Here is a 15,282-nt window from a genome sequence, read left to right as displayed (position 1 = left end):
TATTTCCTCTAGCATAGACATCCACCATAGTTCTCCGAAGTAGCAATGACCTAGAAATAGAGACTTGTGTAGTGTTGCTAAACCTCCAAGCTCTTGGTGGCTGGCAGGTGCTGACTTAAGTCAATGTTAGCATGGTTTCACAGTAAGGCCAGTGAAAAATTCACAGAATTTTGAAACGTATCCTGCTTGGTACTCATTGAAAAATTCTTCAAAAGAGGGGAGACACAAACTATTATTTGACCAATGAAATGAACTGGGTGGTTCCCAATGGGATGCACATAATATCCTTATTTCATGGGCAGGCCAAAACAAGTCGACATTTCATTTATGCTATTTATGAAGACTCCTTTTGGGTTATTTGAAGTGGGTTCAACCATATTGCGTTAATTGTTGGGCTGGGAAACCATGTTTTATATAATTTGTGAGGGCGAAGTCCAAGAACTCCTCCTTCAGGGGTATACAATCTAGAGCAGACAGAGATGCAGTGAAACTGGGTTTTAAGGCCTCTGGATAAAGAGTGAAATGTGGCTAAATCACTGAGCAAAATGTGGCTTGCTTTGTAAATGTTGGAATATAACCGCTGGAGTGTGTCTTAGTTTGTTACTGGTCATCTAGAATTTTAATTTGCAGAAGGAAATGGGAGAAATGTTTGATGCATAAACTTAGATTTCACTTTCTTCTAGTGCCCCTCTTCCTGGGTAGTCCAGCAAGTGGATTTTTGGAGCATTTTTTCTGCTAAGCAAACATTTTTCTGGCAGCTCTGACAATCAAATGGAGGCCAGAGGAGACGATCACCCCCTAGAAGAGTCAAGAAATCAAAGCAACTGTCTAACTTTTACTGGGGCTTCCAGTGACAGTTTGCACAATGCAAACACAAGGATATAGGAAAGTAGCAGAATGGGGTTCGTGACTTCCCATAGCTAGTGTATTTGTCTCACAATAACTTGTGAATTTGTGATGGTTGGTGCAGCTGCTAAGTGCAGCATATCTTGACCCCGCAACCAATCAATGGAATCATCCATCAATCTGGATCGCTTCGTGTCATTTTGATTTGGAATAAGGTTACTCAGTCTACAAATTGTATAATATTGGCGCAAGAAAGGAAGTTAACAGCAAAGGGTTACTAAAAGTCCATCCATAAGATGCTGTTTAAAGGGGGAAATAATCAGGCACTGCCCAAAACTGGCCCCAGAGCTGGAATGGTGGAATACACAGCCTTTAGTTGCAAACTTGTTATAAATATGGGGTAGTACCCCAGTCTTTGTACCAGGATTTCTCATTAACGGGTGCCAGGGGTCTCATAATGTGGAGATCAAGTAAGACCTTTGAGCTCCAGGGTTGGGTCTCTGACTGACAACAACTCATGGCAGGTTCTGGCACAGGAACCTGGACATTCTGAAACCTGCTACTAAGAGCTGCCTTAAAAGCACATCGAAGGCAGGAGCCCACTCCCTGGTCTGCAGTGGGTTTGGAGGTACCATTGCATGAAGGAAGGCCTAACTAGAAAAGGAGGGCCCTGATGAGTAGGACAGGACGAACTGAAGTTGCCCTGTCCAGGGAAGGGTCTGCACCAACATGTTGTGTGGTGAAGCATTGTGACCCTGGTACCCCCTGCAGTGTGTCCCGGAGGCAGATCACTGACTCCCTGCTGTGTATAGGCATTTGGGATATCTGCCCTGACCGGTCCAATGAAAACAAAGGATGGCAGCAGGTGAGGTATCCTGTGAATTATGAAAGACAGACCAGACAAAGCTCTTAGACCACTTGGCACTAAGAAGAATTGCAACAGTGGTCAACGGCTGCTCCACAAAACTAGTTAGCACCTTTGAAGTATTAGAAATGCAAGACTGCAAATGCATTCAGCTGTTATCCCTACCTATGATCTTGTCACCATTGTGACCAGGGTTGGGCTCTTCATTTGTTTGGGAAGTGTGTTTGTGCCAGAGAAAGATCCACGAAAGAAGTTCTACCAGTCTTCGAGCAGAGCACAGTCTCACCTTTTCTGTGCCAATGAGCCACGCCTCCACCAACTTAGAGGTGTGTGCCTGCTCACAGCAGCTGAGGCCAGAGTCAGCCGCAGACCTGCTGAATCAGAGCAGTCAGCACAGCCTCTCCTCATGTGTCAGGCATGAACACACGTTCTCAGGGTGGTGCAATGGCGCACGCCATTGTCACAAGGGCCCCACCTGCAGGTGAACTACATACATTTACAGGGCAAGATTGACACATTGTGAAGGTATAACAAACTTTGGGACATTTGTGCCCTACCAGTAATTAATATATTTCTATTCATTGATGGAAAGAGTTGACATTAAACCCACCAGGGTGTCAATATTTCAACTCACCAGTCCCCTAGGGGGAATTTGTTGATACCATTACCTATGACAACATCCTATGTCAGTTCTGGATGGTTCCACAATACAGCAATTACTCCCCAGGTACTGTGTATATTAGCATTGCCCTCTAACCTTTATATGCAGCATTGTGCTGTGTGTTGTAATCAAACTTGTTTTCTTTGATGTGCAGGCTGGAGAATGATTTCTTGCATGCTGCTTATTGCTGATTGAGTTCTACATTTCTAGCCCACACCTCCTCCCTGAGTAAGCCTTACACTCCTCAACCTCCATACCTCGAGGCAAGTGCTAAAGGGCTTCTTAAGGAAAACCTCCAGGACACCACTGGTAAAAGGCTGTCATTCCCACAGTGGAGCTTTAGTAATATATTTTAGGGACTTACCTCCGTGACTTGAATACCTGGCTTAAAGCTTTCATTTCTTTTTCGGTTCTGGTTGATAGCATCTTGACAGGCCTAGAAAATAAGGGTTAATTGTTAAAGACAGTTAAAACGTCCTTAAGTATATCATTGCAACAAAGCTCAGGTATACTGGAAATAATCGCACATGCCAAATTATGCTAAATAGAAAATAATGGTCTGGTCCATCAGCTACTGTGATGCTCCCTTCCATAAACTGATTGCTTCATTACTCCAATATCTCAATAAATTGTTTATATGCATAACATATTTTGAACTACACTGTTGTAAAAATGACTATTATTAAGAAAAATGTAAAAATGTAAACTGTGTACTCTTTATTTAGACAATACTACTAATATACACACACATCTATATATATATATATATATCCTTTTTGTAAGGAGTGCCAGACTTTGATTTTTATATATTGTGTTTTTTGGAGAAATTTAAAATGGGTCCTGTGCCCATTAACTGAGCACCAACCTCGACAGGCGAGCCCTGGAAGGAACACAGGATTACCTTTGGCTGATATATATATATATATATATATATATACACACACACACACCACTGTGTAGTTATAGTTAGGTCCATGTTCTCATAGGAAATTGATGTTTTGGTTTACTGATAACTTTGGCACCATTTGGTGAACCTTCACAAAACTTTCCAAAAAAAGGTTTATCCATTTCAGCACCTTTCTGCAAAGTTTCAGGGTGATCTGTCAAGCAGCGGCCAAGTAACAGGAAGGAGGAAGGCCAATATGTGTTCTTCCCATGCACTTTCTCATAAGAACTTTAGACACAGCTACAGCCAAAAATGGCTATACAGAATTACACTAAAATTGACAGAAAGTTAGATCTTGATCATGAAAGCAAGCTTTTTGTCATTTGGTGTAAATCTGTTCAGTAGTTTTTGAGATTTTATGGTTCAAAATATACAGTTATCTAGTGATACAATATTACTGCAACACAATATTACTGAGCATGGCTGGAGGTTTTGTGTGTCTGGGAGTTGGCCGCCAGCTGTGGAGGTTGGGCGCTCACAATAAGTTAGGTATGGTAATAAAACATTACTCGAAATTCAATGAAAAAAACAAAGATTAAAGTGACATTATAGTTAGGGGAAAATAAATGTTACATTTTATACTCAAATAAACACTGAAGTAACTTTGACCCATGCCCTAGCCATGCACTGCTTATTACATCACATAATACATCACTCATGACATGCTCTACTTCATCATTGATCAAAATCAATGCGAAATCTGAAATGGCATAATTGATGACAACACTGTGTTTCACCTAACTATAACGTCACTTTAAGTGGCCGGATCTTTTGATTAGAGCACAATAGCGGGTCTCTCTCACTTAAGGACAGGGCTGAAGCCCATTGCCTGAGGGATCCAGGAGCTTGCTAAATGTGTCAAGTTGCAGTGTGAAGACATATAGAAATGGATTGCCAGCCAGACCACAGAACTGCCAACTTGTAAATAAATTTCACTGTGTGAGGAAAGGGTGTGGCCTAGGAGGGGTGGTGGGGCCACCTGCAGACAGCTACCCAAGACGCACTCCGCTTTCCACCCATACTGTAGAGAATTCAAACATAGTGCAGAATAAAAGATGCTGCCTAAATACAAAAAAATCATAACACTTAAGTTCTCGATTCGCTTGAATAACATGCAGACGTTCTTCACAAAAAGGTGCTAAATCCACAATACCCTCCTGAATGAGGGCCAAACAAGTAAAATACTTTAAAAAGACTTGAAACAAACGGGGTGCAATAATAGACAGCTGGAGACGGTTTATTCCATTGTTATATCAAGCAGGGAAACGGACACGCTAGACAGGACTTGGATAGTCGGTATCTTCCATCAATGTATGCATTATTCTACTTATTTAGAGACAGTTTTGGAGGTACCGCTTGTATGCGGTAGGGTATCAGATGTTCCTTGGTACCTCTGGCACTGCCTTTCTACTACTCATTTAGAGGCCGTGGAGGGTGAGACAGGGCCTGAAAGCGAACAAATTCCCATGGCCCTGGTCACATCGATAGGTTCTGCCCATAGGGGAGGCTTATGAAGGGTCATATTAATAGGGCAGTTGGGTGTGAAGTGTTACATAGGGAAGGTTATCATTTGTTCCTGATATTGATGGGCTGTCAGTGTTTTTGTCCTAAGTGGCTGCCCGGTGTCTCTAAACATGTCCCGAAATCCGAAATTATCCCCGTCCTACCCACCAGCAATAAATTCCTTTACTATTTAAGGTTGAGCGCTCATTTGTTTTTACTCACAAAAGTAGACCCAGACCGCTCTCACAAAATAGTATTGTATGCTGGTTTGCTTATAGGGTTTTAATCAAATCTTACGTTTTCTATAATCTTACAACACATTAATATGTGAAAACCCTATGCCAGTGGTTCCCAACCTGTGGTCCGCGGACCCCCAGGGGTCCGTGACACATTCCCAGGGGGTCCGCAGGCCTGAGCTGGCAGGAAGACACCTCTCCAGCTGGGGCCTCCCAGAAACACGAGCGTGTTTTTCTATTCATTACTTTATTTATGCAGCAGTTTAAAAAGCACTTCAAATTCATCCACCAACTTACACGCAAAAAATAAAAAGGTCAAGAGAACTCATATGATTAATGTTCCTGCAGGAGAGAGATGGGAGGTTTGACTAGCGATAGTTCTGACTCACCTAAGGTAGCGCAGAGGGTTAATATGCCTGCTGCAAAGAACGTACATTATGCAAAGAACAATATTTTATGTGCACAGCACAGTGGGTTACTGCTTTTGTGACAGATTATTTTGTCACTGTGCATTTCATAAATTACAATCGTAATGTAGCACAGAGAGCTATGAACTTCGGTCAAAGAGCTGCATGCAACCCGCCTAGCAGAAATTAGCAATTTGTGTTAAAAAATGTTTGCTTGCATAGGCATACATTCTTATCATTAAAGTCAACGCTAACCACAGTGTTATGTTCTGAATCCCGAGTTTGCACATCTCCAAACTAAGCACGCTTACAAAATGCCGACCAGTATAGATGACATGTGAATACTACACTTTGTAGTCCCTTGTAAAGCGCTCCGACACCCTACAATGGTATGAGAGGTGCTATTAAACAAATGAATTACATGTGACAGAGAGGTTATGGAGAGAAGAGAGGCCCTTATGGTTTTACTTCCTTTCCCCACCACATATATATGTGAAAAAGCTTCTCAGATCTTATGTAACTAAAAATAGAAACAAATGGCTTGGGAAATGTAGAATCTGACCAGAGGATTCTGCTTCCCTACATAAAACCAAACATTGAAAAGTTAGTCATCGAGATGCAGTATCGACCTTCCCATTAAAATCTTTTGATTTTTGTGCATATTTTCAAAATAAAATAATTATATCTTTAGTAATTTAAGTGTTTGTTTGGTGGGTTCTTGTTTGTGTATTTTTTGCAAATTACTGTTTTAATTCTTGAAATTTAAATTGTACAAATTGCTTGGGGGTCCCGGGCTTTCAACAGTGATTCAGTGGGGGTCCTCAGGAGTCAAAAGGTTGGGAACCAATGCCCTATGCTTTAATTCCCATTAATAGGGCAGGAGAGGACAGTGGCTGTCTGCAATGAGGTGTTGAATCCTAAGCTGTGGGTACTAGATTTCCAGAGAGAAACCGAACTTGCGGATGGTCACGAGGTGGGCGATGGTGTAGTACTAAATTGTACTTGCATATTTATACAGGAGTTATGTAGAGTTAACAAGCTGCTTTACGGTCGCTTTAGAGGACTCCAAGGCACTTTCTGCAGTCAAGAATGTCAAGACAAGGAGGCATATTTACAAGCCCTTAGTGCCATCGGACCTTCACTTTTTGTGACGCTCCGGTGGCACTGTGCACTGGGCTGTATTTAAAAGGCGGAGTTAAGCCACTTTTTGTGGCTTAACCCTGTAGCAAAGTACACTCTTTTTGGCATGGTTACCCCCCAATCTTTGCTTGCTATCAATATGCTTAGATTGTTTTTACTGGGATCCTGCTGACCAGGAACCCAGTGATTATGCTCTCTCCCTCTAAATTTGGTTGCCTAGGACTTTGTACACCCCACAATTGGCATACTGGTGCCCCCTTATAAGTCACTAGTATATGGTACTTAGATACCCAGTGCATTGGGACACCAGGCGTTCCCCATGGGCTGCAGAATGTATTGAGCCACCCATGGGAGCCCAGGCAAAATGTGCCTGCCATTGCAGCCTGCGTGAAAACATGCATGCACCCTTTCACCACAGGTCACTGCACCAGGTCATTGTAAGTCACCTCTATGGTAGGCCCTCCTAGCCCAGAGGGCAGGCTGCAGGTCCCTGTGTGTGAGGGCACCCCTGCATTAGCAGAGGTGCCCCAACGAACTCCAGTAACTTTGCACGGGCTTCCTAAGTGTGGGGAAGCCATTTTACCTGTGTACTGGACACAGCTGCACACTGGTAACTCTAAACCTGGGCATGTTTGGTATCAAATATGTTGGAATCATACCCCGATACTGTTGCCAGTATAGGTTGGTTGTATGATTTCATGCAATCTGGGGGTTCCTTAGACGACCCCCAGTATTTCTCCCACCAGTCTTCTGGGGTTTTCTAGGCAGCGTGCACTGAGCCACCCCTCAGACAGATTTCTGCCCTCCTGCTGCTTGACCAGCTCAGGCAGAGGAAGGCAGAACAAAGGATTTCCTGTGGGAGAGGGAGGTAACACCCGCTCCTTTGGAAATATGTGTTACAAGGCTTGGGAGGGGTAGCCTCCCCAAGCCACCGGTTTGCTTTGAAGGGCACAGATGGTGCCCTCCTTGCATAAACCGGTTTGCATCAGTCCAGAAACCCCAGCTCCCTGCTCTGGAGTGAAACAGGATAAACTAAAGGGAAGTGACCAGAGTTCCTCCAGGTGGCCACTCGATTCTGCCATCTTGAAACCAAGATGGGCAGAGGCCCCTGGGAACATGTGAGTGGCCAGGTCAGGCAGTTGACATCACAGCCCCTTCCTGATAGTTGATCACCTTACTAGGTGAACAAGCCTCCTTTCAGGGCTATTTAGGGACTCCCTTGTGGGTGGGTTCCCAGATTTAATGTGCAAGATTCCACCAGGACTCCTCTGCATCATTTACTTCATCTTCTGGCCACTGGAACCACATCTGGACTCTTCAAGAACCGACAATCTGCAACTTCAGTGATGACTCTGCTTTGCAACATTGTTTCTCTGGCTCCTTCCAGCAACTGCAACATTTCTCCAGCTGTGAATCCTCCGAGGTTGCTGAGACTTCAGCCTGCACCAAGAAGTAAAAAAGAATCTCTCTTGGAGTGAAGGAGTCACTCCCCTGCATCTGCAGGCACCAACTGCAATGACAACCGGCTGCGTGGATCTGCTCTCCTCAGGAAGAGCGTGGATCCTGCATCAAAGGTGGAGAGATGGGTTAGTCTGAAGTGGTCTCCTTAGTCCTCTCTGCCAGTTGTCCAACTTAGGAGATGGTAAGCCCTTGCCTCTCCTTGCAGGACTGTACACTTGTGCACTGTGACTCTTGCAGCTACCAAGGCTGTTTGCTCTTGCTTCAAGGGATCTTCAGGCTCCGTGGTGCCATGGTCCCCAGCAGTTCTTCCTGTAAAGCACAGTCTCCTCTCTGCTGGTACAATAATGTAGGACTCCTCTTCAGATCTACTGACTAGGCCCCACTGCGACTTACTGTGCCTGCTTGCAGTGGGTTGTCTGTGGGGGCTGCGACTGCTTCTGTTAGCTCTCCCAACTGCTGAGGGTAACCCTGAACCCCCTCCTTGGGTCGAGTCCCCTGGGCCTTGCTGGTCCTCTGCAGCCTTGAAACTCTTCATTTGCTCCTCTTGCATTTGCCAAGGCTTGTTGGTGGTTCTACAGCACCACTGACCATCTGCAACTCGACAACCAATGTGGGACACCATCTGCATCACTCCAAGGACTCCTCTTCAGCTCCTGGGCTCCAAAGCTGGTCTTTTTCTTTCCTTGTTGACCTGGTTCTGCATCCAAAGAAAAGTGGGCAGTGGCTCCTGCCCCCACTGGACACTCCATAGTAGTATTGCATAAGCTTTGCATGTCTCCTAGATGAGTCTTGGCTGCTCTTTGTAGGAAAGTACCCTCTTTTTGTCATGTTACCCCCAATTTCTGCCTGATGTCAGTGTGTTTGACTGTGTCACTCGACTCCTGCTAACCTGGAAATGTGCTTATGCTCTCTCTCCTCTCACATTTGTCACCACATACTGGTAACCCTTCATTTCATCCCAAATTGGCATACTGGTGCCCCCTTATAAGTCACTAGTATATGGTACTTAGGTACCCAGAGCATTGGGCTTCCAGGGGATCCCAATGGGATGCAGCATTACTTTTGGCACCCATATGGAGCCCCTGCAGAGGCTTCTACAGGACTGCCATTGCACTTGTGTGAAATGGTACATGCACCATTTCACAGCCATTTACACTGCACCATGTCACTTAGAAGTCACATATATGTCAGGCCTTCCAACTCAGAAGGTTGGGTGCAAAGTACCTGTGTGTGAGGGCACCCCTCACTTGCAGAGGTGTCCCACGTCTCCCAGGACCATTTTCCCAGACTTTGTGAGTGTGGGACGCCATTGTAAGGGCTTGCCTCCCCACACAAGACAGTACTCGGTGCACTGCATGATTTGCAGTTGCCAAGGTTTGTGAGTGACCTTCTAGGGAGGTTATTCGTGCACAGCACCGCTCTGGCCCGAGCACTCCTTCCGGCGACGCACAGCTGCCTGATTGGTTCTCCAGCGGTGTGGGATCCCTTTGTGTCATGCTGTGTGTCCCTATGTTTGCATCTTCTTTGTCCCTATGCTGTGGGACTCCTATACATGCTGCCTGGTCCTCTGAGGGCTCTCTGAGTTGCAGAGAGCCCCCTCTGTCTCCCCCTCCTAGGTAGAGGCCACCAGGTCCCTCCTGGTCCCGGGCAGTGCCATTTTCCGCTAACCGCGAGCTTTGCATGTGCCAAGGCTTGTTGGCGGAATCCAGCTACGCAAACCAGACTGCAATATTCCATACGGCGTGGGACATTAGCTGCACCAACCAGGAACCCACATTTCTCTTCTTGGATGCAGTACTGACTGTTCTTCTTCACTGGTGGCTCTTCTTTTGCACCTTCATCCGGGTTAGCAGGGGCTCATGTTCTCCCTGGACTCTTCAGTGCTTCTTGGACTTGGTCCCCTTCTTCTACAGGTCTTCAGGTCCAGGAATCCATCATTTGTGTCATGCAGTCTCTTCTGGTTCTTGCATAATCATCTATCACAACTTCTTGTGTGTTCTAGGAAACTGTGATTTACTCCTGTTTTCCTGGGCTCTGGGGTGGGTTCTATTACTTACCTTTGGTTTTTTCTTACACTTTCAGTGCCCCTCTACACTACACACTACACTTGCCTAGGTGGGAAACCAACTTTTGCATTGCATTATTTTAGTATATGGTTTGTGTTCTCCCTAGGCCCATAGCAACCTATTGTGATTTTCACTATTTGCACTGTTTTCTAACTGTTTTTACAGCTATTTCTGCATTCTAGTGTATATACTGTGTATATTACTTACCTCCTAAGGGAGTATAGTCTCTAAGGTATTTTTGGCATTGTGTCACTAAAAATAAAGTACCTTTATTTTTGTAACTGAGTATTTTCTTTCATGTGTGTGAGTACTGTGTGACTACAGTGGTATTGCAAGAGCTTTGCGTGTCTCCTAGATAAGCCTAGGCTGCTGAGCTACAGCTTCCCCTAGACTGCCTGGCTTCTAGACACTGACTACATTTCACTAATAAGGGATAACTGGACCTGGTATAAGGTATAAGTGCCTTTGGTACCCACTACAAACCAGGCCAGCCTCCTCCACAGATACCTCTAGAGAGCCATGGCTTCCTAGGCACTGCCTACACTTTACTACTAGGGGATCCTGTGCCTGGTATAAGGTTATCACACCATAGGTGCTCACCACACACCATTCCAGCTTCCTACAAATGCCACCTTGTAATTAGGGCCCCTTCACACGCAGCACTTTGCGTGGAAGGGGCTTGCAATAGGTATCACTGTGGGCGTTCTACAGCAACACCCATTGCATTTTTACGCTGCCCCAGATTTACAAGATTTCATTAACCTGAGGCAGTGTCAAAATCTATTGCCACCCAAGGGGTTGTGTCATCATGGCACAATGAGGAGAAATGCTTTCATTTCTCCTCGTTTTTTGCTCTTTCTATGTGTGCTGCATTCTGCTGCACATATATAAAGAGCAAATCACCATTGAAGTTTGCATTAGTACAGGAAGGTGTCCCTTTCCATGCAAAACCAATCTCCAGTGCAACGCAGTCATCCTTGCACCATGCACAAGGATGGCTGCTTTGGTGCTTAGCAGCTAATTTAGCACTGGGCAGGGGAAACAAAGGGATGCGCTGTATTCTAGTAAATACGACGCATCCCTGCGCTTTAGAAGTGACACAGGGCTGCCAAATTTGGTGCAGCTATGGCGCTGCACCACTTCTTGTAAATGTGCCTCAAAGTGACATGCATGAAGGGATAAGCCTTGGGAGGTAAGAAACTCATTCTGGTGGCTCCTATGTTGCACTTGTACGCATGTTTCACGAATTCCCATTATACATGGCACCCACCAATTTTATTCTCACAACTTTGGGTACCGCCACTCCGCCAAATCACTTATAAAGATGCCACTGATGTAGACCCTCATCCCTTAGAGACACTTATTTATCCAGGGCTTCAAATGAAAAATACTCTGCTATATAATTCGCCCAGTTTTTAATTCGGAGGCTGAGAGTTCTACCTCCGTCTTTAGTCTGCTGACTACTGCAAGCACATCCGTTTAAAATTTAGTGGTGCAATGCTGCCACCCTGTGGCAAGTAAACTCAATTTCACGCCGATTTGATTTAAGTGTTATTGATCGCAAAAACTGGTCCTTTATTAGCAACTCGATGTTTTGTGCTAGATCTTCAAAAGCAAAAAGTTGACTAATTTTTAAATCTGATGTTTTCCCGCATATGCCCCATCTGCCAAAACTCTCTCTGACATCCATGTATGTCAACCACTATACGGCACTCCCCAAGGTCAAATTATGGGTAACTACTTTAGAGAGGGGTGGGGTGGGGGGGTTCAACTCATTCAATTCACTGGTCTGTTGTAGTGTCATTCACATTTTGCTTCTGCCTCCGACAGCATAAAGGATGGGACATTAGGTCAGCCACTTCAGACAATGGTTCCCTTCTGTAGTGTTTGTCTTTAAGTGAGCCGGGTTGTGGCCGGTCTCTGACCTTGCAATAATTCAAAAGTTACATTGAAACGGTTCCCTACTGGGCAAAGTGGTCATATCCTTAACACTTATCGATTTCTCAACAATTACTTTAAAACCCCCGAAGGTAAGCTATGTCAGCTGTCAGGGCCAGCCCTAAATCGGATTGACCGAGACAGCTCCCTGGGTGGAAAGAAAATCTGGTATTTGTTGTGGGGGCTGAGGATCATTGTGGTGCGAGGACAGGAGGTGTGAGGAAGATTGGAGGACAGCAGGGGATTGATGAGGTGCTAACAAATATGCTTAGATACATTATGGTCTAATTACAAAGGGCCTAATTACGATCTTGGTGGGGGTTACTCCCTCCTAAATGGTGGTGGTTACTCCCTCCTGAGTGTGACAGAAATCCCGTCTGCTGCATTATGATTCCATTATATCCTATGGCAATAGTAATATGGTGGATGGAATATATTCCATCCACCAAGATCGTAATCAGGCCTAAAGTCTTTAACAAGACTGATTGAGACCAAGTGAGATGGATGAGCTGCTGTTTCCATGATATTAAGTGAGGGAGCTCCCTGCTGCACCCCTCGAAATATTGGTGCCCCGGGTCAGGGCTCAGCTGGCCCATGCCCAAGGCCAGCCCTGTCAGCTCTGCAGTTTCTGTTTATAATTCATGTTTTTCTTCTATTTGCAACACTTTGCAACAAGATTGTTTGCTTATTCCAGATGTTGTATTGACACGTTTTTTTTCAAGCAACATATGCCTTGTAGTGCATACTGTGAACTGAGTTGCCTCCAGGTTTCTGAGTGAGTTCAGGTTGTCAGTGCTTGTGACAGGGTGCATTCTGGAGCTGATGCTGAAGGCAGTGTAAGTTTCTCATGAGTGACCCTCAAACTCTACATTTATGGAGGTGCATCCACCAGTGGCTGCGGTCTTACAAGTGAAGGGGCCGCTGCATTAGGACTGTGTCTGCACTTGTAGGGTCTTCTGGCATTTTTGAGATGGGGTCAGTACATGGGCACTCAGTCATTGCAGTAGTTTGTTGTCTTCGACTGCAGAGGGATCAGATTCAGGTACGCAGGCACAGGGAACTTCACAGGGATGTCAGCACTTTTAATGATCACAGACTTTATGAGTTTTTGGATGCAGGTGCTGTAGGGTAAGCACGCATGGTCTTATGGTGTCTAGGCAGCAACAGCGAATTCCGTGGAGACTGCACACTTCTTTACAGTAAGAAGATGTGAGATCAGGGATTTAAGTTGTCCGGGCCCCGTCTGGTCTCAAACCCGGCAGTAATTAAAAACAAGATTTAAACGGGTCCCTATTGGGCTGTAAATTCATGTCCTTAACTTTGGTGACAAAAAACACTGATCGATTTTTTAACAATTAATTTAAAAATGTTATGGTAAACGATGGCACTGCTTTACTTTGGTTCCTATTTCACATGTCTTATTTAAGCTTGCATTCCCTAAGATATTGTATTTCTGTATTTATCACACTGCCTGTCAGTGGGTCAAAAAAGTGTTCAGAATACATAGTTATGCGACCCTGGGCCTCTCTGCAGAGCACACACAGCAATGGTCACATATTCAAGTTGAAAATGTGATTCTGTACAAATGTGTGTGAGGAGGTACACAGTTGCCAAAATATTGAGAAGACAAAACTAAATAAGTATGCAGTGCTTACAGGTGACTGGGTGCATCTTGTGTTTGGGGGTTATGAAGTAAAAGAGATGTGAGGAGGTGCATTCAGGACAGAGTCAAAAGAGGATGCTGAATAGGAAAGAGATGGAGTGTAAGGCATGCAGATGGTGGGATGCTGAGTTCAAAAGGGCATACATGTCCAACATAACAAGAATAATTGAGACACTCTGAAGACCACTATTCCTTCTGCACCCTCAATAATGTTTCATTCACAGCCTCACAATTTCAGAATTTAACCATTTTAATATTAATTATTTACAATGAAATCATTGTTCTTGGTAATGGATCTTAAACAGTTAACATCTATCGACAAAGCCAATAGTCCTGATTGGTTTTGCGTGCATGTCAGTTGTCGTGTATATCTGTATGTATTACCAGAAAGCTCAGAGAAGAACCAAAATACCAGTTGGTTGGCACACCACGAGAATCACAGAAATTGACTTTATATTTTTAAGCCACGTTCTTAATTATACAGGCCAGCCATTTTTAGAAGAACCCCAATTTTCTGATCCCATGTAAAGCCCTGGATCTTTGGAAGTCCACACCTCAGTTACAGTCAGCCCCTAAGGTTTTCCATTTCTCTCCTAAGCCTCGTCGTTGCACTTACATTGCCATCTGGGTTGAACTACGCAGCAGCCTCAGGTCTCCAGTTGTGGTAGTCTCTGTTACACATGGCTCCTCGCTGCGTGGCATGGGCCTGGGTCTGTACAAGGAGGTTCTCTACATGCCAGACAGTCCATTGCCTCTCTGAATGCCTTATCTGCAGCACATTCTCGGTTCCTCCGGTGGAAACAATAACCGTTTCCTTCCTTTTGTATGAGCCAGTTTGCCTACTGTGTATAGAGATCGTCCAAATAAAAAAAGTAATCTCTGAATACGCTGAGGGCATTCAAATATAATCAGAAGTAGTGGTAGTTATTTCCGGCCAACATGGCAACTCAGCGGTAAAGTTGGCCCAAAGACCCGGAAGAACCCAATCATTCAAAAGCCGATCTTATTTGTGTTGTACAGGTCAGTGCAACCAGCTACCAAAGGTGCGCCGTGAATCTGGTTTCCTTGGAAGGAAGCACACCGTGAGGTCCACCGTCTTCTGCATATTCGATCCACATGGACCTCTGGTAAGCATGGACCTTTGTTGGCTCCTGTTTCTGCTGCATTCAGTGCACAGGATCAGGGGACTGGCACTCAGCCTATCTATTTACTGTAGATGTGTCGCTCTGGCCATGATTGCTGCGACGGGCTCCTGTCCGTGTTGCGCTGCCCAGGCCACAGCGCGACCAGCTTGATCCAGGGAAGGGAAACACTCGGAAACATTCCAGCTCCATTTACATCCATAGGAATCAAACCCACACATTCCCTTTGACTTTACAGTGGTTTGTGAGGGGAAGGGCACTGCATTGGAGGGTGTCATGGAGTACTTCTGACTACCACTAAACCCTATGAAGTACCCACAGCCTTGGGGACGACATACATACAGGAGGACGCCAGTGAGTGGGTACCCTATGCTTTGTGGGTCAGAGCACTACTTACACTCACCTCTC

At 45.0% G+C, this 15,282-nt stretch overlaps 1 protein-coding gene across 1 annotated transcript in view; it reads right to left on the bottom strand.

The window, feature by feature from the left end:
* Window positions 1-15,282, bottom strand: part of FGD2 (FYVE, RhoGEF and PH domain containing 2) — a 346,991-nt gene that overhangs the window by 90,513 nt on the left and 241,196 nt on the right. The window contains exon 12 of the mRNA XM_069238749.1: window positions 2,737-2,808. Within this exon, the coding sequence (XP_069094850.1) occupies window positions 2,737-2,808 (72 nt within the window). The remainder of the gene's footprint in view (window positions 1-2,736; window positions 2,809-15,282) is intronic.

The sequence above is a fragment of the Pleurodeles waltl genome, chromosome 6 (genome assembly GCF_031143425.1).
Source record: "Pleurodeles waltl isolate 20211129_DDA chromosome 6, aPleWal1.hap1.20221129, whole genome shotgun sequence".
NCBI classification, from domain to species: Eukaryota; Metazoa; Chordata; class Amphibia; order Caudata; family Salamandridae; genus Pleurodeles; species Pleurodeles waltl.
Note: the sequence above shows the minus strand (reverse complement) of the source record. Positions and strands in the feature narration are given on the sequence as shown.